General features: G+C 37.0%; 4 protein-coding genes across 10 annotated transcripts; 2 read left to right on the top strand and 2 right to left on the bottom strand.

Moving 5' to 3' along the window:
• The first annotated feature begins 943 nt into the window (after positions 1 to 943).
• On the top strand, positions 944 to 10,132 carry LOC111498084 (clathrin interactor EPSIN 3-like). 5 transcript variants are annotated; one of them, XM_023149155.1, is made up of 15 exons: positions 944 to 1,151; positions 1,799 to 1,889; positions 3,262 to 3,313; positions 3,454 to 3,533; positions 3,646 to 3,724; positions 3,962 to 4,045; positions 4,151 to 4,296; positions 4,830 to 5,177; positions 5,897 to 5,938; positions 6,020 to 6,118; positions 6,205 to 6,356; positions 7,229 to 7,443; positions 7,655 to 9,125; positions 9,219 to 9,570; positions 9,607 to 10,132. In XM_023149155.1, exons 2-15 carry the CDS (start codon positions 1,855 to 1,857, stop codon positions 9,770 to 9,772), a joined length of 3,321 nt encoding a protein of 1,106 aa, XP_023004923.1. In that variant the 5' UTR covers positions 944 to 1,151; positions 1,799 to 1,854; the 3' UTR covers positions 9,773 to 10,132. The 5 variants fall into 5 exon arrangements, with proteins under 5 accessions (XP_023004923.1, XP_023004924.1, XP_023004919.1 ...); XM_023149156.1 differs by having other exon boundaries at positions 9,219 to 9,552; XM_023149151.1 differs by having other exon boundaries at positions 9,219 to 10,132.
• A 667-nt stretch (positions 10,133 to 10,799) lies between these two features.
• Positions 10,800 to 11,519, bottom strand: LOC111498177 (histone H3.2). Its single transcript, XM_023149317.1, has one exon. The coding sequence runs from the start codon at positions 11,426 to 11,428 to the stop codon at positions 11,018 to 11,020; it is 411 nt and encodes a 136-aa protein (XP_023005085.1). The 5' UTR covers positions 11,429 to 11,519; the 3' UTR covers positions 10,800 to 11,017.
• A 355-nt stretch (positions 11,520 to 11,874) lies between these two features.
• LOC111498156 (solute carrier family 35 member F1-like) lies at positions 11,875 to 17,713 on the bottom strand. Of its 2 annotated transcripts, XM_023149279.1 has the most exons (12): positions 17,388 to 17,713; positions 16,744 to 16,838; positions 15,664 to 15,721; positions 15,208 to 15,402; positions 14,394 to 14,470; positions 14,182 to 14,264; positions 13,926 to 13,977; positions 12,972 to 13,040; positions 12,744 to 12,830; positions 12,586 to 12,647; positions 12,127 to 12,261; positions 11,875 to 12,083 (listed from the first exon to the last, which is right to left on the bottom strand). In XM_023149279.1, the coding sequence occupies exons 1-11, from the start codon at positions 17,503 to 17,505 to the stop codon at positions 12,165 to 12,167; spliced, it is 993 nt and encodes a 330-aa protein (XP_023005047.1). In that variant the 5' UTR covers positions 17,506 to 17,713; the 3' UTR covers positions 11,875 to 12,083; positions 12,127 to 12,164. The 2 variants fall into 2 exon arrangements, with proteins under 2 accessions (XP_023005047.1, XP_023005048.1); XM_023149280.1 differs by lacking the exon at positions 15,208 to 15,402.
• Positions 17,714 to 19,074: 1,361 nt separating this feature from the next.
• On the top strand, positions 19,075 to 27,782 carry LOC111498119 (plant UBX domain-containing protein 11). Of its 2 annotated transcripts, none has more exons than XM_023149226.1 (10): positions 19,075 to 19,220; positions 19,501 to 19,600; positions 20,996 to 21,048; positions 21,119 to 21,200; positions 22,532 to 22,597; positions 22,691 to 22,758; positions 24,388 to 24,615; positions 24,696 to 25,191; positions 26,740 to 26,997; positions 27,295 to 27,782. In XM_023149226.1, the coding sequence occupies exons 2-10, from the start codon at positions 19,501 to 19,503 to the stop codon at positions 27,531 to 27,533; spliced, it is 1,590 nt and encodes a 529-aa protein (XP_023004994.1). In that variant the 5' UTR covers positions 19,075 to 19,220; the 3' UTR covers positions 27,534 to 27,782. The 2 variants fall into 2 exon arrangements, with proteins under 2 accessions (XP_023004994.1, XP_023004995.1); XM_023149227.1 differs by having other exon boundaries at positions 24,699 to 25,191.
• Positions 27,783 to 27,991: the final 209 nt, after the last annotated feature.

Below are 27,991 nucleotides of genomic sequence, written 5' to 3' on the forward strand. Positions count from 1 at the left end.
AGGCAGGTTGCCATCAAAGATATCATGTCATTGTTGTAAACACAGTGTCAAGTATTGGTTAGAGTCGCAAACAATGTCACGAAGGTCTTATTAACCAAACATCAATTTGTAGTCAAAGTTAGCTAAGTGTCGCACATCATTTGCTCCCGTTGTAGGTTAGGGAGGTGGAGTTATTCTCAAAAAAAAAAAAAAAAAAAAAAAAAAAAAAAAAAAAAAAAAAAAAAAAAAAAAAAAAAAAAAAAAAAACAATAATAATATAAATTAAATACATGAGTTGTGGCTGTCGCAAACAATACAGCTGGGGCCAGGTGTCATTGATTGGTTCTTGTTGCAATATCATGGCTTTCTTTTAAACCAATATTCTCCCTCTTTTTAAATTTATTAAATACTTTTTTTTTTTTTTTAATATTTAAATTTCAAACTTCAATCTTCAACGTGTCGGCCAATGTTCTGATACGACCATTCTTCATATATTTCCCCAATATTTTCCAATTAAAAAGAATTATACATTTCTTCGTGTAATTACATTTTTACCCCTTACTTTAAATTCAATTTCATTTTACTTCATAAATTTCAAAATATTATATTTTTAACCTCTTTAGTCTTTTAATTTTCATTAATTAAATAATTTTATTATTAACGAAAATAAGTGTAACTCGAGAAAACTCAAAATTAAAGGGTAAAAATGTGATATTAAAAATTATGAATTAAATAGAAATTATAAATTATAATTAAGACTCTTAAAAATAATATATTTTTTTTTTCTTTTGATTCGTAAATTTTATTAAGAAAAAACTAATTTTAAAATATTAAAAATAATGACCTTAGGGATTCCGAAATGGGTTTTATAAACAATGATGAGTAAAATGAGACAAAATAAAAAATGGGAAAAAATAAAATAAAAATACATTCCCTTAATTTTCTGCGGGTAAGTTGCGTTGTCTCTTTTATCTCTCTCGCGGTACGTCCATTCTCCTTCGCTGCTATTTCCTCGACAGAGCATTTATTTGTTCTTCCAAGACCATGTTCAAAAATCTCGCCTCTTCTACTTTCCTCTCCAACTAGCTTCAGATCCGCCATCCTCATTCCACTCTCCGGCGTAAGCATTTTCTTTCATTTCTGATCCATCCGCCTTCCTCCCTCTGCGATTGGTATGCTCTTCTATCATTTTACTGCTTTCCTTTCAGATCTTGCGCTTTATTTTTCTTTTTCATTTACATCATCCACAGCCTTGCTCTTGATTCAGCTTATTGATCGCGAATGTTTAGTTGGAATGAAGTTTTGATTTGAATTCGGAATACTGTTTTTTTTTTCTTTTTTCTTTTCTTTCTTTGAATTGGCCTTTTGTTGCTTTTGATGATTGATGATCGAAGTTTCCATTGATGCTAATGATCTGGATCCTTGATTCTTGTTCATTTAGGTGAATTTTGGTTTGGTTTGGTTTGGTTTTGTCGGTGCTTTTAGTTGGAAATTTCCAATTCTCTTCCACCGACTTGAATTTGTTTATACTTTTCACAATGCCAGATGTGGATCATGATTTGTGGTTCGGTATTTCTCGTCCATTGGACTGCTGATGCGTGTATGCATATCTATCAAAGTTTGTAACGTACATTTCATTGTATACTTACGTGGCTAGCAATGTAGATGAAAATTAAGTTTCCTTCCATGGTGTGTTTGATGTCAGATAACCATAATTTGGAATTGTAGTCGTTCTACATGTACTTTCATGTTCATTACTTAGATTTATAATCTATATTCCAAGCTTTTAAACGCTCTTCCTTGTTTTTCTCTGAAACAGCCCAGAATATTTGAGGTGAGCTTCACTTGAATTTTAGTATCATCAAGGCATCAACGATGAAGAAGGTCTTTGGCCAGACTGTTCGGGATATGTGAGTGATAATTCACATTTTAATGCTCATATATGACTTCATCACTGCAAGTGAATATTAGAAATAAAAAGTCCTAGCACTGGATGATGTAGAGCCTGTTTGGTTTCTGGTTTATGATTGAAGTGCACAGCTGTAAGGGTTGTAAATTCTATTTGACATGTTTCTGAATTTCAAATGGACGTTTTCTTGCAACATCCTAAATTATTTTTGAAGTTCTAATTAGGGAAAGTTAAGTTTAAAATAGAGTAATTTAAAAATATTTAAGAGTTTAAACTGGAAAATAAACATTTATCAGTATATGAACTTTTTCCAACTTTAATGACTTCATTTTATCATACTGTTCAATAAAGCTTTTCCAGCTTCTACTTTATTTTTAGTTAGTATGATTTATAAATGTTTTAAGTTCATAGAAGAGAGTAACTTGTAATTTGATCACTGTGTAAATTATAAAGATTACATAAGACAATTTATTAACTGTAGTGTTAATAGAATATACATTATAATTCTAAATTATCAACAATTATTTGGAAAGGTTGTTGTACTTTAGTTGGGTTTTCTATGTTCAAAATTTCTATATTAGTTTTTTAACTTTTATTTAATCAATCTGCTGTAGAAAGAACAAAGAATGTGATGTGGAAAGAGTTGTGAAATGTGAAGTTATGGTAAATTAGTGTATCTTAAATTTCCAAAAAAAAAAAAAAAAAGAAAAAAAAAATGAATGAAGGTCTATATGATTTATGATACAGAAACTAGTTTTGCAAATATTAAAAACTAAGAAAACAAAGTTCTATCTGATAGGTTCTTAAAAAGTTCAAATTCATGTTAAATAATGGTGTTCTGAAACTGTTTTCGGAGCATATAGTTTAAAGAATATTTGAATGATGAAAGCTTAACAATTAGCTTTACTTTAAATTTATGCTTTTTTTATACTTCTTGAAAAGTCTTGTAGTACTCTAACTAAGGACACCAGCAAAGGACCCTACAACCATTCTACCGAAGTACCGAAGCTTCTCTTCCCATTCTTAAATGATCTCAAGCCTCAAGGAGAGACTCTACAAAACTTCTAGCCATAGTACTTGTGAATTAGATATTTTAAATCAAACATGCTTTTAGTTTTAAATCAAGAATTCTATATTAAATGTTCTCTGCAAATTATAAATTCAATGCTCTATGCCTATTCTATAGAATCAATGTGTTCCATGCTTCAAAAAACCTTAAAATATTATCTTAACAAAACTTTCCTGGATTCTTTTCTTAAAAAATTAATTTCAGGGTCTGTGCTTCGATGTTGGCGTTTTCCCTCTCTTTGTATGCTTGATTACCTTTTTGCATGATGTTTACTTAAATGGCTTTGTATTTCATTTTCTTGCAGCAAGAGAGAGGTCAATAAGACGGTGCTTAAAGTTCCTCGATTGGAGCAGAAGGTATTTTTTTTTTCTCCCTTAATGATTTTCTTTTGCTCTTCTCTGATAGATTCTCCTTGTAGGTGAAAATCGTTTGAAATGTGATACCTGGTCATTTAAGACTTCTAACTCTGACAATAAGATCATTTCCTGCCTGGCAGGTTCTTGATGCTACTAGCAATGAGCCTTGGGGCCCCCATGGAACACTTCTTGCAGAGATTGCTCAAGCAAGCAAAAATTAGTAAGGATCACATTTTTTATTCTTTTTGATTGAAAGTGTTACCTGGTTTTCATGAATGATTTCTACTACCCACCCTGAATTAGAATAGAGCTCATCCTAAATCTTAATGCAGTCATGAGTGTCAGATGATCATGGCAGTAATTTGGAAGCGTGTTAATGACTCTGGCAAAAATTGGCGGCATGTATACAAGGTTTGATTTCTGTCATTTGATATTGGCGCACATGTGTGCTAACATAATCTTTCTTCCCCCCAACAGTTCATTGTCTTCACAGGGGAAAAAAATGTTATCTTCCATCAGTTTTTGTCATGATTTTTGAAAGTCCTTAAAGCTTGATTATATTATTCAGGGAAAAAGAAATCTTGATTTTCTGTTTCTTGCGTTCTTTAAGGGTACAGTTCTTTTAAAAGAAAATATGTTGTGCTTCAGGGTTTAACTGTATTGGAGTATCTGGTGGCTCATGGATCCGAACGAGTAATAGACGAAATCAAGGATCATGCATACCAATTATCAGTAATACAGTTTCTTAGTTCTTTGTAACTACATGTTTTATTTAGTTTTCTCCATTTTTTTGGATGTTATTCTAATTTCATAATCATTATTTTTTTTCCACTATAGGGCTTGTCCAGCTTTCAATATATTGATTCTAGTGGAAGGGATCAAGGATCAAATGTACGAAAGAAGTCACAGAGTCTTGTGCTGCTAGTGAATGATTCTGAAAGAATCAGTGAGATTAGGCAGAAGGCTAATACTAACAGAGACAAGTGAGTGTAGTCTATATCTATCTATATATATATATATATATAATGCTCCATCTCTTTTCTGCTTCTTTCTCTATTCAATTTTTCCAATTTTGTCTATATGGCAGAAGTGTCTGTGATTTTAATGCCTGCAGGTTATTTACTTAAAGTTTGGCGATCAATCTTGTATGATAGTATGTTTGTGAATCATGTTCAATGTTTTCTTCTCCTTTCTTGGTCTTCAACTTTGTTTAATATTTTTTCCTTTAGAATCTGCATCTTTATTGTGTTGTCTGTTAGCTTCTCAAGCAAACTTCTCTCTGTCAAATATTGTAAGAACAGCATGAGCCTGAATTTTAGCCTGCTGAACTTGGAAATTAAATAGAAGTTTTGCCATGAAAAAAAATCTGTCATTTGTTCTTCTTTCTTTCTTTCTTCGGTTGTCTTCTTCTTCTTCCTTCCCCCTTTCCTCATACATTTTTAAAATTAGGATAGCTCCTTATAATTAGTTTAACGTGGTTGTGCTCAACAATAAATGCATTTGTATGACTGGATAGGTTTCGAAGTGCATCATTAGCTGGTGGAGCCAATAGGCCAAACTCCAATGCTGGGGGGTATGGAGACCGTTATAATGATGATTATAATGAGGGACGCTATAGAAGCAGGGACGAAGATAGGAATAGCAATGGTTATGGAAGGGAAAGAGAATATGACTATAGAGGTGATGACCGCGGGAGGAATTCTGACTCAAATATACGTGATAGAGATCAATATAGGAGAGATGGTGAAGAACGCTACGGAAAAGATAGTCCCAGGGATGGTGATAGTTGGGGACGAAGAAGTGTTGATGATCACCGATATGGTTCAAGAAGGGATCAAGACAATGATCATGATGACAATGCACGGTATGTATCATGTGTTATAGAATTATTCTTTCACTATTATGTAAAGGAACCCCTTTTTTGAGATAAGAAACATCAAAAGGTAAAAGAAAAAAAAAAGGTCAACAGCTAAATAACACAACCTAAAGGATAAAGAGACAGGAGTTCCTTCTCCAAAAAATAAGGGGTGAAACAAAAAAACTCTAATCGAGGTTGGTAAGAGAATCAAGGTAAGTAAGGAAAAAAAAGTGACGAGCACGCCAATTAGATGGATTGAACCAGACAATGTCAGAAATGTGATCAAGAGACTTTGACTTGTCAGAATCTTCTTACATTTCTTTCCTTCCAAATGGACCACAAAATAGCTCCACGGCACTAGACCAAATCACTCTGGTGTCCTTGACACCAACTAAACAAAATCTCAGGTAACCAATCTTCTGAGAAATTCGGGCAGTACCTAATTAAACTAAACCATACACTTACAAATAAAATTCCAGACCTTCGATACAAGTTTACAATGAAAGAGTGGGAGAGGGTTTCCTCCTTACTGTTACACAAAAACTGGGGGGGGGATAGGTGAATGTAGGAGTGCCTCTTCTGAACCTTGTCTAAGATACTAATGCTGTTGAGAGCTACTGTGCAAAAGAAAATTTTGATATTTTTAGAACCAATTCCTTCCCAGATCACTCTGATGTACAATTTTGGCATGGGTTGTACTTAGCCTGTATTTCTTTATCTTGCAGTGATGGTAGTGGAAGAGGTGATGACAGGTCTCCAGACGTGAGGTAATTCTTAAAAACTTTCATGGAATAGTGTGTTCAATTGAGTTCTATGAACTGAATTATGAGTTGAATCTCTTTTGGCAGGCGGCATGATCATAAATTTTCAGAGCAAGACACTGGTGCACCTCCTAGTTATGAAGAGGCAGTGAGCGAGTCTCAAAGCCCACCAGCTCATAATGATAGGTATTAGTTTTCCTCTGCTCAATTCTATTTCTAGTTTTAGCAGTTTTAATAACTGTTTAGTCAACTGGACATCTTTTATTGGAAAGGGACCAAGAAACCTCAAACTCTGCTCCTGCTACTTCATCTGCGCCTGTTACCAGTGCACCTAGCCAGTCGAGTCCCGTTCCTGGTACTCCAACATCTGGAAACCAGTTAATTGGGTCCTTTGATGCATTTGATTCTCGCAGTTCAGTCACAGGTGCACAAAACCTCTGTTAGTTTTTAATGCTATTAACCTCAGGTTGACCCCATTTAAATCTAGCTCTACCCAGCATGTGCTATAATCCTTTAAGAGTTTGATTGTGATAGCGACATTTACTGAGGAATATTAATAGTACTAAGGGCTTAAAGAAACTGGGAGACAGAGATTTCATTTTGATAGGGAAGAATCTCCCCCTCCCCTCTTCAGTATTGTGTATTTTGGTTTTCATAAGATTGCTGGAATCGGTGATGACAATATTGTTATCTACTTCACGAATATGACTTGAATTGTACATATCGTGGATAGGTAGTATGGTTCACTCAATTGCCTCTGTCACAGCGACATCGTGTTTTTCATAAAATATTGATTCAGAGGGCATATTTTAAATGATGAAGGTTCTTGGATGCTGTATACAATGAAGTGTATGTATGGACATATGTCAATTTGGTTGATGTAGGGAAAGTAGTAAAACGTGATCTAATGAAATAAATCTATAATGCATTTCATTCTATCGTTATAGGTAGCCTACTTCCCACGGTCACCATTTTAACGTAGTATAGTAGTTATGCATGAATTGTGTTATGCAATAAACATCTCCTCTGTATCCTGTTTCTTTGCAATTTTTTGAGTATAAATTAAATGCATAATTCTGTAGAGAGGTTTTGGATCCCAGACTGATATAGTGTAAAGGTTACTTACATATCGACATAAAAGTGTTCGCATGGTAGAAAAAGTTGATTTACAAGTCTTTTTGCATACCATCCTATCAAAGATAATCCAACATGGGTCTGTTAAGGATAATCCACTCTTTTGACTCAAACCAAACTATGAGTTCTCTTACTTTGTTGGTTCTTGGCACTAAACCACAGGTACTTCCCCTCTTTTTTCAGCTGCTCAAACTGTTCCACCAAACAATACTGAGATGGACTTACTTGGCTCACTGACGGATTTTCCTTCAAACCCATTGGCCATTATGCCAGTGGCATCTGCAAACGTGACTGGAGCCTTCGAGCCTGATTCCCACATGAACTCTGGTGCAGAAACCTCGCACGCTACTATGTCAGTAGCTAGTGTCAGTAATCAGGTATATGATGGTGCATTTTAAGTTTTTCTTTCACAGTGTAGAAGCGCCCACTCTGATAAAATTACATATATACATCGTTCCCTTTGGTTTTCCATTATCTGTCACAACTAAACGGACATTTTTCATATATTTTTCTAATCAAACACATAAAAGATAGAAACTTTAGTTGAACTGAATCCGTATTGAGCACCTTCGAATTATGTACTTGCAGAGTTTTGAAGATCCTTTTGGCGACACTCCTTTTAAAGCTATGCTTTCTGATGATGGTGCCCCTCAATTCCATTCTTCTGCTATGACAGATTCTCTCCAGTCTTCCCTGCATCAAAGCCTTGGTCAACCCCAACCTTTTTCCATGACAGATCCTCTCCAGTCTTCCCTACACCAAAACCTTGGACAATCTCATCCTTCTATTATGACAGATCCTTTCCAGTCTTCTCTGCACCAAGGCCTTGGACAATCCCAAGGAGCTACACCGGAAACAAACCAAGTCTCTTCTTCTGAATTTAGTAATGGATTTTCAGCTTCAACTGGTGCATCTGGCTTATCCAGTTTGCAAGCACCATCAGACCCACAGTTTCTTCCAGGGCTATCCACTATTCCAGAACCCGAGATTGATATACTGGCAGATATTCTACCTCCTTCTGGACCTCTATCTAACACAGCATCCCTGCCAACTTATTCATTCCCCAGCGACCAGCCTGCGTTGCCTACTCCCTTCTCAGATCCTGCTCAACCTCACCAAAATTTTACAGCTTTAAGCAATCAGCCTTCAAAACCAAATGATTGCTCCGTCCTTAATTTGCAACCCCAATCAGGAACTACGGCACCTTTGTACTCAAATATGGCTTTCCCGCCTCAAAGTGCACCTACTGGACAGCTTGGATATGGTGCCCCACAGGGAGGATCTACAGCACCTGCTGGTCAGTTAGGCTATGGGCCCCCACAGGGAGGATCTACAGCACCCACTGGACAGCATGGCTATGGGGGTCCACAGGGGGGGTCTACGGCACCCACTGGACAGCATGGCTATGGGGGTCCACAGGGGGGATCTACGGCACCCACTGGACAGCATGGCTATGGGGCTCCACAGGGGGGATCTATGGCACCCACTGGACAGCATGGCTATGGGGGTCCACAGGGGGGATCTATGGCACCCACTGGACAGCATGGCTATGGGGGTCCACAGGGGGGATCTACAGCACCCACTGGTCAGCTTGGCTATGGGGCCCCCCAGGGAGGATCTACAGCTCCTTTCTATCCACAGATGGCTTCAACAAGCAGTTCAAATCCCCAGGCTAATGGTGGTGGAGGCTATTTTATAGAGAATGTAGGATCTGCTGCTTCTGTTACGACACAAATTGCTCAGCAAAATCCAAGTGGGCCAGCTGCTCCACTTGGCAGTGGAAACATGCAGCATCATGGCGTTACATCCCAGCCATTAGCTTCACATGGAGCTTATCAGGTACAAAATGGACATGCTGCACAGCCAAGGAGTGATGATTTTCTGGGCGGCATTCTTCCGCAAGCTGCACCCCCTCAAGTTCCGTTACAACAAGGTTTTCCAACCTTAACAGATTCACTTTCAATAGCATCTCAACCGTCTAAGGGCAAGTTTGAGACAAAGTCAACAGTCTGGACTGACACTCTTAACAGAGGGCTAGTTGATTTGAACATATCTGGCCGTGAGTTCGTGCTCCCTCAGATTCTTACTTGTGTACGTATGCATCATATCTGTTGTCTCTGATAGTTAACTAAATATGTTGCTCTATGTGCAGCTAAAACAAATCCATTGGCAGACATTGGAGTGGATTTTGATTCCATAAATCGGAAAGAGAAGAGGATGGAGAAACCTACTACAACTGCAGTAACTTCTACTATCACCATGGGTAAAGCTATGGGATCTGGTTCTGGAATGGGTCGTGCCGGTGCGGGTGCCCTCAGAGCTCCATCGAACCCAATGATGAGTTCAGGTATGGGTATGAACAATGTTGGCATGGGAGGGCCTTACGGAGGAATCAATCAACCCATGGGAATGGGAATGGGTATGAGTATGGGTATGAACAATGCTGGTATGAATCCGGGAATGGGCATGGGCATGGGCATGAACCCTGGGATGGGAATGAACCCTGGGATGGGAATGAACCAGGGCATGAACCCTGGGATGGGAATGGGAATGAACCCTGGCATGGGAATGAATATGGGTATGGGACAAGGAATGCAATTCCGACCACCAGGTGGATTTCAGCTGGGATCGAATGCTTCGGGTAGTTATAATCCAATGATGAGTGGGTACGCCCCCCAACAATCATATGGTGGTGGCTACCAATAATAAACCAAGTTGAAGATTCACAAGTGTAGCACCAGTTTTACATGAGAGTACCAGATTGGGATGGCCAACTTGATGTGTTGCCATTGGAAGTTCTTCACATTGGACATTTGGTGAAGAGCAAAAATGCTGCCATTTCATTCATTTCTATGAAATCTGCTGGATGCGATGTTCATTTGTTTGATATTCTTTGTATGCTTTAACATTTCTAGCGACATACCCCGAGAGTTCTACAGGTGAGTTGCTTGCTGATCGTATTCTTATCACAATTTGTATACAAACTGAACATCGATAAATGAGAGGATATACCTCGATTTTTATTAGCAACATATAATATATATGTACAATACATCTTATGAACCATACATCTCTGATAGATCATCTCTATCTCTTTTTCAATGTGAGTTTGTACTGTCTTCCACATCATGACTGGTGCCATGTTGTGTGTCACATCTTTGCTAATCAACAGGGAAAAAAAAGACCATCTTTGATGTCACCAGATGTTCACAAAGGTATGTATGCTTCTGGCGTGCATACTTAAATTGGTTATATTCAAGACCGTTGATTTTCAGGTTCAAGGAAAATAGATTTTCTTAGTTTTTCCTACCCAATAATTACTTGGGTTTTTGTCTTTAAAATTTATTAGATGAGATTTTAGTTTTTTTTTTTTTTTTAATATGTCTTGAATATAAGTTGCACCCCTAACTGATACAACTTTCTACAATATCATGAATACAACTCTCCACAATTATATGATATTGTCCACTTTAAATATTCACTTTGAATATGATATTATTCACTTTGAATATCTATTTTGAATACAAACTCTCAAAATTCATAAGCCATACAATAGAAATACAATACAATTCTCTACAATATCATGAATACAACTCTCCACAAGATATTGTCCACTTTGAATATAATATGAATATAATATTATCCACTTTAGGGTTTAGAGTATGAACTCTTATGACTTATAAAGGCCATCCCTAAATTAGCCGTTTGTCTGCTCATCCAAACAGAATCAATAGAATTGCAAAGTTGATACAGATACTATTTCATTGAAATAATACACCGTTCTTCCCCAAGTAGAATTTTCAGTTCTGTTCCAAGAACATCGTAGTCCAAATGGAGAAAACCCTAATCTAAACACCGATTCAGCTTTAAAGCTCTCTAACACTTACCTCTTCAATGGCTAATCAACACCGCTAACCTTCATTCTGAACGCGAATCACAACTCTAGGGTTTCTAAGCTCTCTCGCCTCTAATTCTCCTCGCCAATTGAATATCCTTAGGCATAATCGTAACTCTCTTAGCATGAATTGCGCAGAGGTTGGTATCCTCGAACAATCCGACGAGATAGGCTTCTGCCGCCTCCTGCAACGCCGCTACGGCGCTGCTTTGGAACCGGAGATCGGTCTTGAAGTCCTGAGCGATCTCTCTAACGAGCCGCTGGAACGGAAGCTTACGGATTAGAAGCTCGGTGCTCTTCTGGTACTTTCTAATTTCCCTCAGCGCCACCGTTCCCGGCCTAAATCTATGCGGCTTCTTCACTCCTCCCGTTGCAGGAGCTGATTTCCGAGCGGCCTTCGTCGCTAGCTGCTTCCTCGGAGCCTTGCCGCCGGTGGATTTACGAGCAGTTTGCTTAGTACGAGCCATTGACGCGGTAGCGGGAAAAGGCTTCCGATGAAATTTTTGAGAGCGAAAGACGAAATATGAATACTTCGATGTGAGAAGCGGTTGAGACACACGAATATTTATAGGTGATTGCTCGGATGATGGAGGGTAAATGTGACCCGTCGATTGGAGTTTGTTTTTTACGGTTGAGGTCATGTTTTGAGTTGAGCACGCGGATCGTTATCCGCGGCCTTTAGCGGACGGGAATTTGAGAGAGGGAATTAAAATATCTAACCCTCGCTTTACTTTTCGTCCCTTGAGAATCAATTCTTGTAATTGAACCTTTTTATAATCAAATTCCAATAAAAACATGTTTTTTTGTTGTTAACTTATTCATATAATTTGATCTTCATAAGTTAATAATCAACCGAGTTGTTTGATATCCAACATTCTTTTCTTGATTTTAAAATATTATTTAAATAAACGGTTACGGGTCTAAAAACTCTATTATATAAGACATAAATAAAAGCATAATTAACAAATACATATTGATCGACCTACATATATATAAACAGTAAAGACATACATTTTCGACCAAAATGTTAAACGTGTCAGAGAAAAAAATAAGCCCATAAAAAACTCCACAAAAGAGTAAGTGAACTCTAAATCGAGATTAGATTAGACACTTCTTTCCTAATTCATCCTACGAAATACACTACTTATTTTTTCTCTAGACTCATTTTTTTCTACCCGACCTGATGGTTGCAGTTCCTTGTTTCTAGTTTCTCGAAGGACATTCCTTGTATGCAAGTTTGTCGTGCTCGGATTCTTCATCAGCGATGTCAGCTCGACGTTGATCTTCTTCTTTTTCACCCCTGCATTTAGAGATAAGTGTTCAGAGTTTGTCTAGCACTATTAGATAAGTACAAAATGTAATAACAATGGTTTTGTGTAGCCATTAGACGGGGAAAAAACATCTTCTATGGCTAAAGTTGGCTATAAAAATGGCAGATTCTCAAAACTTCATCAGTAACCATCATTTAGGTAATCATCTATAAACGCTCCACGATTTGAAGGAATGATAATGTAACGCAACCTTGAGATCGTTCGAACTGAACTTTTCGAGCGGTATATATATGTATTTTACGAGCACATTCTAAGAGATGGGTGGAAAATGTAGATCAAGAGAGATTACATACACTGAATAAATAATAAGTCCAATGACAACAACAGCAAAGGCCAAGTAGTAAAGCCAATCAACCTGCAAAAAATGACTAGATTTAGACAAACAAAACGTCCCATATGACTCGTGAAAGAAAAGAAAAGAACGACGTGATGGTGACGAATGACCACGAACCATCTCATTATATGCGATGACACGAATTACGATCGACCACATGTCCGAGGTCAGTAAAGAGAGGTTCAACATTGTGGATCCGCTAACCTGCCAAAATGCATACTTTTAGAACCAAATTCTAATGTAAGAGGTGCTAGAGATCTAAAATACTAGCAGACTATTTGGGAGATGCTGAACCGTTCAGCCATAACCTTGCATAATATTGATAATAAATATTCCAATCCATACCTGAAGCAGTACAGGGACAAGCGAGTAAAACATGAACATAGCCACAGAAAACCCAGCAAAAGGAATTGCCTGAATGAAATAAGATAGAAAACAATAACAATCGGGTATCAAATTATAGGAGAGATTGAGTATACTTCAAGCCTGCCGCTAGCGATATTGTCCTCTTTGAATTTTTCCTTTCGCACTTCTCCTCAGGGTTTTCAAAAAAGCGTCTGCTATGGGAGGTTTTCATACCCTTATAAAGAATGTTTTGTTCTCCTCTCCAACCGATGTGGAATCCACAATCCACGCCCCCCCTCTCGGGGCCTAACGTCCTTGCTGGCACATCACCTCGTGTCCATTCCCCTTCGGAACTCAACCTCCTTACTGGCACATCATCTGGTGTCTGGCTCTGATGTCATTTATAACCGCCCAAGCCCACCGCTGGTAGATATTGTCTTCTTTGGGCTTTCCTTTATGGACTTCCCCTAAAAAATTTTAAAACGCGTCTGCTAGAGAGAGGTTTCCACACCCTTATGATTCGTTCTCCTCCCCAACCAATGTGAGATCTCACAATCCATCCACCTTCAAGGCCCAGCGTCCTTGCTGGTACTCGTTCCTCTCTCCAATCGATATGGGATCTCACAAATTAACACTAAAAACTCCATCTATGCAGCCCATCTCTTAAAGTTTTGGCAAGTAAAAGTAAGTCATATGGATTAAACGGCTTGGCTTCATAAAAGATCCAGTGACAGACGAAACCAACAGCAGAAGCATGTCAGGTTGATGGATTCCTAGCTGCCCCCCATTTTTGCATTTGGCATAGGATTTTCATTTCGGCTTGATGTTGCAAATGAAAACATCTTATCTTTATCAAACTGAAAGGTATTCTCTTTATGAAGTACTACATTTCTAAGGAGGGAAGGTATGCTATGTGACAGTGCGAGTTAAAGAGAGAAAGAGAAGAGGCCTTACTGCTCCGGCTGTCCATCGAATGGATATTAACTCATTGCGCTCAATTATGCTTCTAAGGAAATCATCAAGGGAAACAGGATACATAAACTTTTAAAAGATGCCACAGGCACCACAGTCACTTTAGTGCCCGCTCGATTTCGAGACATTTCTTAGACCAAAAAACCAAAACAATATCACATCGAGACATATATAAAATTTATGTATATGCATAAAAAAATACCATAGAACATTGAGACGTATATAAAATTAAGGATACATTTGAATTGCACTAACGATGGCACCGAAGGTGCCCAACATCGCCATTAACTCAACTCTATCAACATTCTTCACCAAAAATTCCTTCAGCAGAAAGTTAAAATCTAACATTTAGAACGTGTTCAATAATTGTATATCACAAACCAATCAACAAATGGCTTGAGTCTATCTGTAACGGAAAAAGTAACTGCTACTGCACACATGTGGCCTTACCTCGCTGACATTAGTAACAGCATAAAGGGTAGCACCAGCTATAACAAGAGCATCCCCTTTAAGTGGGCTGGTTCCTCCTGCAGGTCATATTGGTGCATGTAAGTACAAGGAAACATCATTTTGCAAGGTTCATCATGAAAATGCTTACAGATGTAATAGAATGTCGTAAAAATCAAATTGGGGTTGGTCGGAGAGGGGAATGAAGCATTCTTTATAAGGGTTGGAAACCTCTCCCTAGTAGACGCGTTTTAAACCCTTGAGGGGAAGCCCGGAAGGGAAAGCCCAAAGAGGACAAATATCTGCTAGCAGTGAGCTTGAGCTGTTACAAATGGTATCATAGCCAGGCACTGAACGGTGTGTCAATGAAAACACTAGTCCCCCAAGAGAGGTGAATTGTGAGATCCCACATTAGTTGGAGAGAGGAACGAAGCATTCCTTATAAAGGTGTGGAAACCTCTCCCTAGTAGGCGCGTTTTAAAACCTCAAGGGAAAGCTCAAAGAAGACAATATCTGCTAGCAGTGGGCTTGAGCTATTACAAATGGTATCAAATTCAGGCACTGAACGGTGTGTCAACGAGGACGCTGGTCCCCCAAGGGGGGTGGATTGTGAGATCCCGCATTGGTTGGAGAGGGGAACGAAGCATTCTTTGTAAGGGTGTGGAAACTTCTCTCTAGTAGACGCGTTTTAAAACATTGAGAGGAATTCCAAAAGGAAAAACCCAAAAAGGACAATATTTGGTAGCAGTGGGCTTGGGCTGTTACAGGGTAAGGTGAGAGAGAGGAAGAGAGGACTTAATGGTGTTCGTGCCGTTACCAGCTTGGTCACCAGCATGAACGTCAGAAAAAATGACCATGACAAGACCAGCAACACAAACAACAACACCGGCTATCTTCCTGAATCTGTATTTTGTTTTCAGGAAAAGCCAGGTTAGCAGCATAACACAAGGGATTGTCCAACAATCCAGCAGCATGACACTTGTCAGAGATGTGTACTGATAGGCCTTCACAACTGCACCTCACATCAGCACAACGTCAGTATCAAATTATTAAACATTTAGGCAAAGTATTACGATAGAAGAAGTAAAGACTAATATATATATAGACTTCTATAGCTCATGACTCATGGGCAATGATGATTAGAGAAGGTTCATGAAAATCCTCTTTTACAAGAAGAACACACAGCGCGAAAGAACGTTCTTAATATTGGTATGTCCTATAACGTTGCGTTTTATCAAAGAATATCGTCAAGACAAAAAAAAAATCTCCGTACCAAGGTAGTTGGCTTCTACATCTACCAATCCTAGTGGTACGTAGAAGTACCATTTGGCCTGTAAGATTTAAAAAGAAGATAAGTAAGAAATTCACGCATCAGAGATATGAATTAGCAAAAGAAAAGAATATCAACCGCATAACATGAATAGCTAAACTAAACACAAGGAGTTCTGACATCTTCATGTGGAAAATGTCTAATAGATTAGGGGCTCCCATGTCACCTTACGATCCAGCGTTGCACAAAGAAATAGTGTAATGGCCTAAGCCCACTGCTATCAGATATTGTCTGATTTGGCCCGTTAGTATTGCCGTTAGCCTCACGGTTTTAAAACACGTCTACTAGGGAGAGGTTTCCACACCCTTATAAGGAATGCTTCATTCCCTTCTCCAACCGATGTGGGATCTCACAATCCACTCTCCTTGGGAGCCCAGTGTCCTCGTTGGCACACCACCCAGTGTTTGACTCTGATACCATTTGTAATGGCCCCAGCCCACCGCTAATAGATATTATTCGCTTTGGCCCGTTATGTATTGCCGTCAGCATCACGATTTTAAAACGTGTCTACTAAGGAGAGGTTTCCATGCCCTTATAAAGAATGTTTCGTTCCCTTCTCCAACCGATGTGGAATCTCACAAATAGCAGTTGGTATAATCAAGCTTTCAACAATTCACTCTAATTCAACAGCCAAATTATTATAGGATGCAACGGCCACCTTTAGCCATCTATCTAACGAAGGTAGCTATATCTAAGTTAAACTTTTGTGCACGAAGTGAACTTTAAAAGATTTTCATGACAGCATTACGATTACTATGTTTGGTGCCCAACATGTGCTCTATGTAAACTAAGACTGAACAAAAGATGAAACCGAAACCCTGCCTGCCCACTCTAAATATTTTGAACTTCGCTATTGCCATGCAAAACAATTCAAAAACAGCAAGAAAATATAGTCTGGAAAACTTCATCAACAATATGAGGAACATTCAATTGTTTAGCTTCTTTCTCCATCAACTATCAAATTTCAACGGGTAGCCATTCAATCAGTCCAAAATGTATCAAAGCAAAAAGAATCACAATCACCTTGAGTGCTTTCTTACGGTAGAGCACTATACTTCCATAGACAATGGCCAAGAGGACATAGTTTATAAAGGACTGTGAAGACGGTGCATTAATTCCTGCCCAAAATAGTATGAAGTGTTAATAAGAATGTCGCCATGTAACGGTCCAAGTCCACCGCTAGCAGATATTGTCCTCTTTGAGTTTTTTCTTTCGGACTTCTCCTCGAGGTTTTTAAAACGCGTCTACTAGGGAGAGGTTTCCACACCCTTATAAAGGGTGTTTCGTACTCCTCTCCAACGAATGTGAGATATCACAAGCCACGAATTCTTATTTAGCTCCAAAAAAGTAAACTATTCAATTACCACTAAATCAAAAGGCTTAAGCTAAAGTGATTGGGTTCAACAATAAGTGGGGGTGAGAATTAACCTCATAGAGGATATTGTTTAAGCTAGACTTTTGTACGAGTTCTTAAAATTAAGTAAAACTTAAATCATATGAAGAGGAAAGTAAATCTTCCATTTGCGCTTTGTACAACTCCCTGTTCTTCCCAGACAAGTTGAAGTTCAAACCAAAACTATTTATATTGCACAGAATCCTCATATTTCCAACTTAGAATAGTACATGAAAATCCAAGAAAAAGACGCAGAAAAATACGAAGAATGTACCTCTTTTCGCGAGTTCAGAGGATGCAGAGCCAGTGAAAGTGATAAGAAGAGACAAAAATTGTCCCAATCCAAGACCGATTACGGTCTTTTTCGAACAAAAATCCTTAAAACTGCTCATTATCTTCTCCAAACAAGATTAGAGAGAATAATTTAAGTCGGAAACAAGCGATGGGCAGTAGAGATCAATGGATGAGAAGATTTCCCAACTTGAACGTGAGTTATTGCAGCCGTCAGAGAACGCATTTAACCATCTGAATTCTATAAATTGGGCTGATTTTCCGGAGCTGTTGTTGGAGAAAGGAATTTCACGTTTTATCCTTTTGGGATCATATCGTAGAAATAGAATTTGTAACCGACGGATCGAAAAGGGTTGAATTGGGAATTGTGAATTAAATCTTGATTGGGGCAAAATCATATGATATGATCGGCCCTATTGGTAGTCAAAGGCTACCAAAATTTCAAATATTTTATACAAGGCTTCGCCAACGCCATGGATTTATCTCAAGAAATGATACCTACTTTCAAAAATTAATGAAAAATATATTTTTTAAAATTTAAGAATATTATAGAAACTTTTTTATCACATCGAATCCACCTCCTTTATTTTACAAAAAAAATAAAATAAAAAATGTTGTCACTAATTCTCCTAATCAATGTGAGATCTCACAATTCACTCTCTTTGAAATCAGCATCCTCGTTACCACACTACTTGGTGTCCACCCCCTTTCGGGGCTCAGCATCCTTGCTGGCATACCGTTCGATGTCTATCTTTGATACGATTTGTAACAGCCCAAAACTAAACGGTAGCAAATATTGTCCTCTTTGAGTTTTCCCTTTACAGCCCATTTTAAAACACATCTACTACGGATAGATTTTCACATACTTATAAATAATGGTTTGTTCCTCTCTCCAAACAATATGCGATCTCATAACTTGAGTATAAGTAAATTGTATTGACAAGTTGATTCCACGTGAAATCTCGTACTTTTGATGCATTAAAAGAAGTCGGGTTTGGCGATGCAATAAAAATGAAAAATAACTAAGTAAATAAACGAAGTAAAAACTCAGAGCAACGAACTCTTGCTTTACTAGAACATTCCCACACGCTCCAACCTTATCATTACCTAAATGTACTACTATCGTGTATTAGTCGGTCAAATCTCGAAATGTCATTTTCAAAATACAGGCACGTAAATTCCATTGATCTATCTCAATGCTAGATTTTATAATAACTTCTCATGAAATTTATCTTTAGTTTGCCTCGTATTAAGAAAGGTTATGACTCCACTTTTTTTGGTTGTTGAACAGTTTAGTAAAACGACACATTTTTATTGACAGTGAATATTGATCGTTTAGGGCAAAGACGATACGAACATTGAGATAGAGTAATTAATCAACCTATTCAATTTTTGGAACAACTAACTCAATATTTAGCCTAATTACTACTTGTTCTTCAATTATTGAAGCCCAACATTTAAACCAACAAAATTTATATTTATTATATGAAAAATAAATTAAACTATAAATTTAGTTCGGACAGATTTAATCTTAAAAAATATATAATATTAAACTTTTAATTTTTTAATTTTTTAAATTTTTAATAATTTACGATCTAAATCGACTTTATTAAATCATTTAATTTTATATATAATATATATAATTTTGTTAGTTTAAGAAACAAGGATTAACCTATAATTTTACACCCGCGAAAAAAAGAAAAATCTTCGTCGAATGTCCGTTGCTGTGCTCGTGACCGCGCGTCGGGGTTGTCAACAGAGAATCAGCTCATCCTTCTGAAATTTCTTAGTCCAATCTCCACTGAATTTGTCTCAGGTGATCGGAATTTCAGTTTCTTGTAATAGGTCATCAAATTTTGCTTTTGGAATTGACGGCCAGTGGCAAGTGGATAGACGAATGGAGATTGAAGGGGCTGTGTGAAGACGGGTCCTGATTTTATCACGGGGGACATAATTGAATTGTTCATATTTTGATTCTTCTCATGATTATGTAGTTTTTCTTGAGTGGTTTAGTTTTAAAATCTGTCTCTCTTTGTATTTCTTACTGGCTGCGATTTTGCCTCATCGCCATTGTTGTTTATTCTTTCTTTGTGCAGATGGAGCAGTCTATATCATCACTGGCATTCAAGGGATCCGTAGCTGAAGCAATTGTCGAATCCAAAAATCAAAGAAAACTATTTGTGGTTTATATTTCCGGTAAATTTTTAGTCGTTCTACCTTACTCAAGGGTTTTTCTGATTTGGACGTCTTTTAGATGGAAGGAGGAAAGTCAACTTTTGTTATCCTTAAGTAGAGGGGGAGTAACTGGTCGAAGTGATGATGTATATCTATACTTTCTCCCTTTTTCCCTGTATGTTTCTACTTAGATATATAGCCAACCTAGAGTTTCTACTTGGAAAAGCACCTTCAAGATCAGTTTATTTGTTCGTTCCTTTTTTATGGTTATCAGGATAGGTGAATTATTATGGGCCCGTATAAAAATTGATTTCTTACCCAAATCCAAGGATATATGGACGATTAGTTCTAGGTGTGCAAAAATTTAGGCGAATTCTGTTTTTCTTAATCACATTATTGCAAGGAATTCAGTTCTTATACTTTAATGCTCAGTACTCAAGTAGGCCTGCAAATTTGTTCATGTTCAAGTGCTCTCTCGGTTGTATTACCATTGGGTTTTAGCCCCCCAAAGATATTGACACATGGAGTGCCTTACACACATCTTTGTGTAATATTCCATCTTTCCTCATTAATCTATATCGGAGGCCTTTTGTTTGACCTCTCTTTTCAGGATTAGGGATCCCTTGTCCATAAGGCCTTCACGTTATCTTCCACTCTTGTTTTGTTTAATGAAGTTTCCCTGTTTCTTATTTTAACAAATTCAGTCAACTATGGGAAAAAGTATTTTGTGATGTGGGATTCTTTTCTAGCACTTACAAATTTCCTTATGCTTTTATCACAGGTGACACTTGCCGTTAATATTGTATATTCCACTTAGTTCGTACCCCATTTTCTTTGAGACTAACATGAATATCCATTCCCCCGGGGCTGGCAGATGCAGAGAGAGAGAGAGAGAGAGAGAGGAAAAAAAGTAAGAAAAAAGGAAAAGGAAAAATGAAGGAAAAGAAGAAAAAAGAGAGCCGAAAGTTTTCTCTAAGATTTGAGAATTCTGTGTAGTTAAACAACTAATGTGTGATGGATTGGATGTTCTATTTATGTGAGGTCCTGCAGCATAGAAGTAAGGAGAATGGGCCATGCCAGGGTGTTGATTAGGAAATCATTGGGAGAGAGGAAGGTTGTGTTGCACCTAATTGTCATTTTTCTATCGGGTCCAATGAATGGTAATTGGAAGGGGAGCTTCAACTAGATTCTGTGAGGAAAGGTCTAAGACTCCTGAATTTCCTGGGGTTTCTTTAGCTTGAGATTTTACAACCGCACTTACCTATAGAAGAACATTTTAATCTCTATTTTCTTCTCAGTTTTCTATTCCAAAACCCATCAACAATCTCAAGATATTATAACAACTGACTACTATGAGAATTTTGAATTTTGTGCTGTTGTAATTTATCCTTCTCCTTCCCCTTTTATTTTATTTAGGTGATGATGCTGAATCAAGCAGTTTGGAAAGTTCAACTTGGACAAGTTCAAGGGTAAACTTCTATCTGGAGTCTCAAATACTTGAATTGACGATTAATGTTCCTTCGTTTGATGGTTTACCAGGTGGCTGAATCAGTGTCAAAATACTGCGTTTTATTGCATATTCCTGCTGGAAGCTCTGATGCTGCTCAGTTTTCATCGATATGTATCCTTATATTGAGTAGCATTTTTCAGTTGTTATCTGTATTGCATGTTACTGGGCATGGCTTGACTTACTGTTATGAAATTGTAACCTGAGCAATAAAAATTGGTTTGTACATCCTTTGTTTCTTGTTCAAAAAATAAAAAAAATAAAATTGGTCAATGTTGATTTCACATTGGCCTTGACGTTGGGTCTCTGTTAACTACAATAATAAAAAGTTGATTTGAAATCTTTTTTAGTTAATTTTCTATCATTTTTTTTATGCTGACATGGCAATAGTTGACTAGTTTAACAATTTTTCTTTTTTCATAAATTATATAAATCAACAATTAAACCATAGAGTAATCTTGTATTTTGTTGTGGAGACACCAAGACAGACTGAATCCTTGAGTAATTGGTTCCAACGATTTCCACAATCAAATGAACAGTTATTGTCTACATTTCCACAACGGCCGTAGATGCTAGGGTGAAGAAAAACATGGGACATTTTTAGGAATTTTGAACCCCAAATTACTTCATTCAATGTCTTGTGGGGAGGACGGGTTGCTAGTTCTTTATCTCCACAACGATGTTGAAGAAACATATTGTTGAAAAAATTGCCTCCAATTAACTAGTCTTCTTGGGAGATATGATGGAAATCCGTGAAACAAATGTAATATGTAGCTACAACCACTCATCTAATTCTCTATTGTGTATGGATATTCTTAAGTGGAGGCATCAAATTTTCTTCTCTTCCTTCTACCTCTTATGTTGAACTTAAAATCTTTCTCCATGCATTGTTTGCATTTGATTATGAAGTTTTGAGGACATATTTTGCTCATACCTTCATTTTTCTTTATGAACAAACTGCTACTGTCAACAGCATACCTGCTGAAACCTAGTGTATCTCCTACTCCATTTATTCTCTTCAGATTTTCAAGACTGGGACCACCTTCCATTATGTAGTTTGAACTTTTATTTTGTTTTCTTTTTTAAACTCTTAGATCTTTTCAAAATATATTTAATCATAAGGTGTAGATTCAAAATATATTATAAAGCTGGTATAATTGTATTTGATGTGTAGATCCAAGTTATCAGTGCCTACTACTGTCATGTCTAAAAGCAGTAATACTAAAAGGAGTGGTGATAACTGTATTATTTATTTATTATTATTATTTTTAGTTAGTGTTTGATGAGAATTTGTACGATTTCTAAATAGGATTGCTATGCTTTTTCCTTGGGTTAGCTTCTCAGCTTTATATATCTTCTTTCCCCCAGTTTCTAAATGACATCATGAACTTGATCTCTAATACTTTTCAAGGTCGAAGTTTTTTCCTTGCATCAGTCTACTACAGACCCGCAGAAATCTGTACCATGTATAACAGCTGTTGGATACAATGGTATACAACTTTGGCAAAATGGTAAGGATTTTTGATGAGATGTTTCAATTGCCACAAGCTAAACATATTATATGTTTCTGTTCAAGTTTTGATTTCTGTCTTGAAATATTCTAGAGGGCTTCGTTGGTGCTGAGGTTTTGGCTTCCAATTTAGAGAAGGCATGGTTGGGTCTTCATATCCAGGTATATTACTGTTTCCTATTAGTAGTTTTTTTAATAATTTTTTTACCTACTTTGTGTTATAATGTGGAGCTCTACAGATTCTTGGTGTGTGATATACCATGTAAAAGTTGTCAGATTTTGTGTTTTAATGTGTGATGTTGGAAGGATTTGGAGTTGCAAGAGCTGAAAAAAGGAATGCATGTTTGGTGGTTCAATTGAAACTTCAATGTACAACCAATCTTCTATTCCTTCTTTGTTGAAAGTCGCATTTAGATCATACTCTTCTTTTGATAATCCAGGAGCATTATTGGGAATTCAAAATAGAGAGAGGCTTTTCATGGATAAAAGTCAGAGTTGGTATATCAGAAATTTACAGTTGACGCATAAAAGTAATCCAAGATGGGCTGGAATGGTCCCTGGCTCTTGATTTAAAATACTGGAATTTTAGGGATGACGTGTTTAGTTATGAGTTGAAAATTGAATCCAAGTCGGGAGGGTGAGTGGACTGACGGCTTCCTAATCTTTTCCATGTCGAAGTTTTTAGAAAACTTGCTTGTTTGGGGATACAATTATTTGAACCTATCCCTTAGGATGAATCTTTTTGATCGGAAGCTTAATGGATGGGTTGGGCTCATCAACAATGTGGAAGGGATTTCTCTCTTAATCAGGATTGATGCCTTCGAAACATTGGCTATACTAACTTGGAAAGCTGCCCTGACCTTCTCCAACTCTTATCCACACTCAAGTTCGATAAACATACTACAAATGTGATTTGAAAGGGAGAAACCACTTCTTATTAATTTATCTATCTTAAAAAAACTGAGCTTTTATTGGGAAAAATAAAAAAATATTCAAGAGCATACAAAAGAAAAACCTATCAATGAAGGAATCCAAAAAAACTACCTATAGAATGAGACTACAATCCAACAAAATCAACTAAGTTCATAAATACTAAAATGTTTAGTCATCCACGAAAAGCCCCTCATTAGAAGACAAAGATAAAAGGTTCCTGAAAAAAGTTTAGGTCCTTCAACCTAGACAACTGTAAAAATCATGAAGGAGCTTGTAACATCTTTTTATCCCCTGTATTCTTGCTACTCAGTTTAGATTTTTGTGGTTAAGCTGGTTTTGTGGGAGAACGCCACTAAAGACATTTTGCAACGTAGTTGGATTGAAAAATTAGAAGAATCGTGCACAAAATGCACTTTTCATCCCTGAAATTTGAGTCTGGCATCTATTTGGTCTGTAAGGTTTCAAAAGGGCACTTTAGTTTTTGAGGTTTGGAAAATACTATGAAGTGGTTCCGAACTTAATTTGACAATTAGTTGACTAAAAAAAAAAAAAACAAAAAAAAAAAAAGATGTACCAAACTATAAATGAGGTGGCAACTTTTACTAATTTTATACTGATCTTTCGGATTACATGACTTTTTCATGTTTGGCCCTTTTATTCCTTTTCTCTCTCTTCCCTTCTCCTTTTTCATAGCTTTTCAAAAATGAAATATTATGAGGTATTAAGATGTGATTGAAAATTAGTTAAGTTAGGACTCTCATTTTGTTCCTATCTTTTGTGAAATATTTTTAATCTTAATCCATCCTTAGAAGTCTGAGGCACCAAAACATTTTAGTTATATCTGAAGATGAACTGCAGGAAACAACCGCATCTGTTTTGACGGCAGCCCTTGCTTCAAAGAAGTCTGAGGCATCTACTTCGAGGCCATCTGATTCAGGGAGTTCCTCTTTGGCAGCTGTTTCTCCTGCAGATCATCATATTGATTCCTCAGAGACTAATCTGGGTGTCAATAGTTGTGTAGCAGAGGAAGAGGAAGGGACTGAAAATTCCTCTAAAAAAAGGAAGGAGCCTGAAAAACGAGTCAAGGTATGGTATCAACATTGTTTACCTCAGGCTAAAGGGTTACATTATTTATAATCGGTTCCATTTTATTTTGAAATTTTTAGCAGGAAGACATCAAATCAGATGTTAAGGAGTACACTGTACATCATTCTGTGAGCGTTGGGAATAATAATGAATCCCCTGATCCTTCTGAGAATAATAAAGGCTCATTGGCTGATCCTGGAGGCCAGAAAAACTGTTCTTCTGAAAATACTTCCACAATTGTGCACGACTCTCCTATCATTCCAAACCATATTGAGTCATGTCAATCAGGAGCTTCAAGACCAATTCCTCCAGAAACCAAGGAAGTGGCCCAACAAGAAAAGAACAAAATTGTGGATGAGAATAATGCTATTGAAAATGGCAGTGCCCCCAAGAACTACACTTCAAGTGATATTCATTTAAACATTCGGCTGCTGAATGGTGTTAACCTCCAGGAGAAGTTCTCCAAGACAAGCACCTTGAGAATGGTCAAAGACTACGTGGATAACAGTCAGGAAAGTACCTTTGGATCTTATGATTTAGCTGTTCCATATCCACGCAAGGTTTTCACAGATCAAGGTATGATCTGAATATTTATTACTTGGTTAAATTCAATAGATCCTCATATATTATTGATTTTTATTTTTTCATTTGGCCCCTAATAATATTAAAACTTTAATTTATATTTCTAATAAATTACTTTTGTTTGTCTTTGAAGTTTGAAGTATGGGTTAGGATTCTATTTAGTGTTAGGACTAAAGCCTAATTAAAATTTTAACCTGAGAGGCTTGGAAAAAGGTAAAATCATTAGTGATATTAAACAAACGTTGCTAGAAGACTAGAACGTGTTAGAGCATGATATGAAAATATGTTACGTAGTTAATCTAACAAACCATGTGACAAGTCTTGTTTTTTTTGTTTTTTTTTTTTTAATAATTTTATTGATGAATAAAATAAAAGAGTAAAAACTCCCAATGCCTAAAGGTTACGTGAAAACTCAACAATTAGACATCAAGGAAGAAAGGCTATAATCAGTAAAAGGGTGCTTACACTTTCAATAATACATAGCATGAAGAATTACTAGGTCTGAATATTGATCAAAAGTAGATAAAGAGTTTCCGAAATTTCTTCCATTTCTTTGCTGCAAAGAAATCAGAGGAAAATTCTATGATAGCAAGCCACAAAATCCTCTTCGCTCTCTGGAAAGGATGTCCCACCAAAATAGTAGCAAGATCATACTTGTTAGGAAAATTCAAAGGCCAGTCAAAAGCTTCTAAAGTCACCATTCGATATATTGAGGCAAAGGAGCAATAAGAAAAAGGTGTCCAAGATGCTCTGAGTTAGAAGCACACCTAATACACCACGGAGGAGAGAAATAGAAATGTAGCATCCTCCTTTGAAAGTTGATCTGCTGTACTGTTTATTTTTAACAAGGAATTACTTCTCATTGATATAATGAAAAAAAAGTTAAAAGTTCAAGTGATACAAACTCCCAAAGAAAGTGAAAAATAAGAATTAAAAACAGCAAAGATATCTATGTAAAGAACAACCATGAACAAGAACTTTTCATAAATCCAACAATACAAACCCATACAAAAAGTGACTCTATTATTGAATTCACCATTCACGTTTCAAGTTTCATGTAAATAATCTTTAAACGGCGTAATACTCATAGTCCTGCAATTGTTTTTGTTGCCATTCTAGCACCTCCTTGAAATTAGAACATCCAACCTATATGGCACTTCGAATACATGTTAGTACCCCTGTTTCTTTGAAATGAAATACTAGAAGTATGGTGACACATCTATGAGTTTTTATCATGAAACCCTTGCTGTGTGCCTTACTAAAATATCAACTGGACTGGCATCCACTGATTAGGACTAAGGATCAGCTGGTATTGATTGAAACTGATGTTCAGATCTTTCAAACGATTCATCTATGATTCTATAACTATAGCTAATAGTCCGGCTCAAATTGGTGTTTTTCTGGTCTGTGGACCTCATTAAACTCTTTAACTTCCTTATTTGAAGTTTTGTTGGAATCTATCATTATAATACTTAATGGCATGAAGATTCTTACTGGGAAGCTCGTGGTTGACCATTGTCTTAATTATTTGAATTGCTGCAGATTTGGAGAAATCATTGTCTTACTTGGGCCTATCTAATAGACAATCATTGATAATGGTTCGACATCTGGGAGTTACTCGTGATTTCAGGGGAGCATCCTCCTCTGCTGATCAAAGAAATTCTGCAGCCAATGGTGTATCTTCAGATGAAAACGGTGATGGATACTTTGCATTCGTTAGAAGGATTTTATCTTATGTGAATCCATTCTCCTATCTTGGGGGTACCAGACATGAAACTCAAGGAGATGTGCGACAGTATAGTGAGTTTCTTTTCCTAAAATAGAAATTTCACATGAGTGTTAATGTTTTTTTTAAGGTTAAAATCTTGGTTTAACCCTTGAACTTTCAGGATTATTTTGTTACGGTCTCTTAACTTTCAAAGGGTCTACTTTAGTTTCAGGTTTTGTGGCTGGCTTTGAGTATTTTTATGGTTGGGTTTGGGTGATTTTGTGGCTTAGTTTTTTACTCTTCAAGTATGTGAAAATTCAGCCATTGGAGTAAGTATAGAGTTAGAAATGAACTTTTCTCTAATATGTTTATATATATATATCTATCAGGTAGTGAATTTTCAGAAGTAGAGAGGCGCCATGTCCCCCAACCAAACCAAGGAACTGCAACAACGAACGGAAACAATACCCGTGGGAAGCAACCATTGTCAAGAGCTAGATTTGGAGCAAATATTCATAGCATTCATACGTTGAAAAACGATGAAGATGACGAACGGTTCAAAGGTAGGAATTCCTTTTGGAATGGTAATTCTACTGAGTATGGTGGTGATGATGGTGGTAGCAAATGAGGCCAATGTCTAGACAACACTACATTCTCTCTAAACTCAAGTGATGCTTATATGATATAAACAACCTGCTCTTAAACCGTTTATTAACACAGACACTGTAAATACCTAAAATTAAATAATTTTATACATTGGGATGTCATCTCTTCTCTCAAGGTTGTTTTTCAGTCTGACCATACATTCTTTAAAGAAGACGAGGGAAGCATAGTGTTCTTTGTGGTTCTGCATTTTGAATAAAGCTTTGTTTGGATTAAAGTGTGGATTAGTATCGTAACAGCCCAGATCCATCGCTGAAACCTTCCCCTAGTAGACACGTTTTAAAGCTTTGAAGGAAAGCCCGAAAGGGAAAGTTCAAAGAGAACAATAATTACTAGCGGTGGATCTGAGCCGTTACAAGTATTATATCTTAACGTACTATATTTTAAACAATGATACTAAATGGTCAGCTATAACAACTAACT

This window comes from Cucurbita maxima, unplaced genomic scaffold (assembly GCF_002738345.1).
Source record: "Cucurbita maxima cultivar Rimu unplaced genomic scaffold, Cmax_1.0 Cma_Scf00024, whole genome shotgun sequence".
NCBI lineage: Eukaryota > Viridiplantae > Streptophyta > Magnoliopsida > Cucurbitales > Cucurbitaceae > Cucurbita > Cucurbita maxima.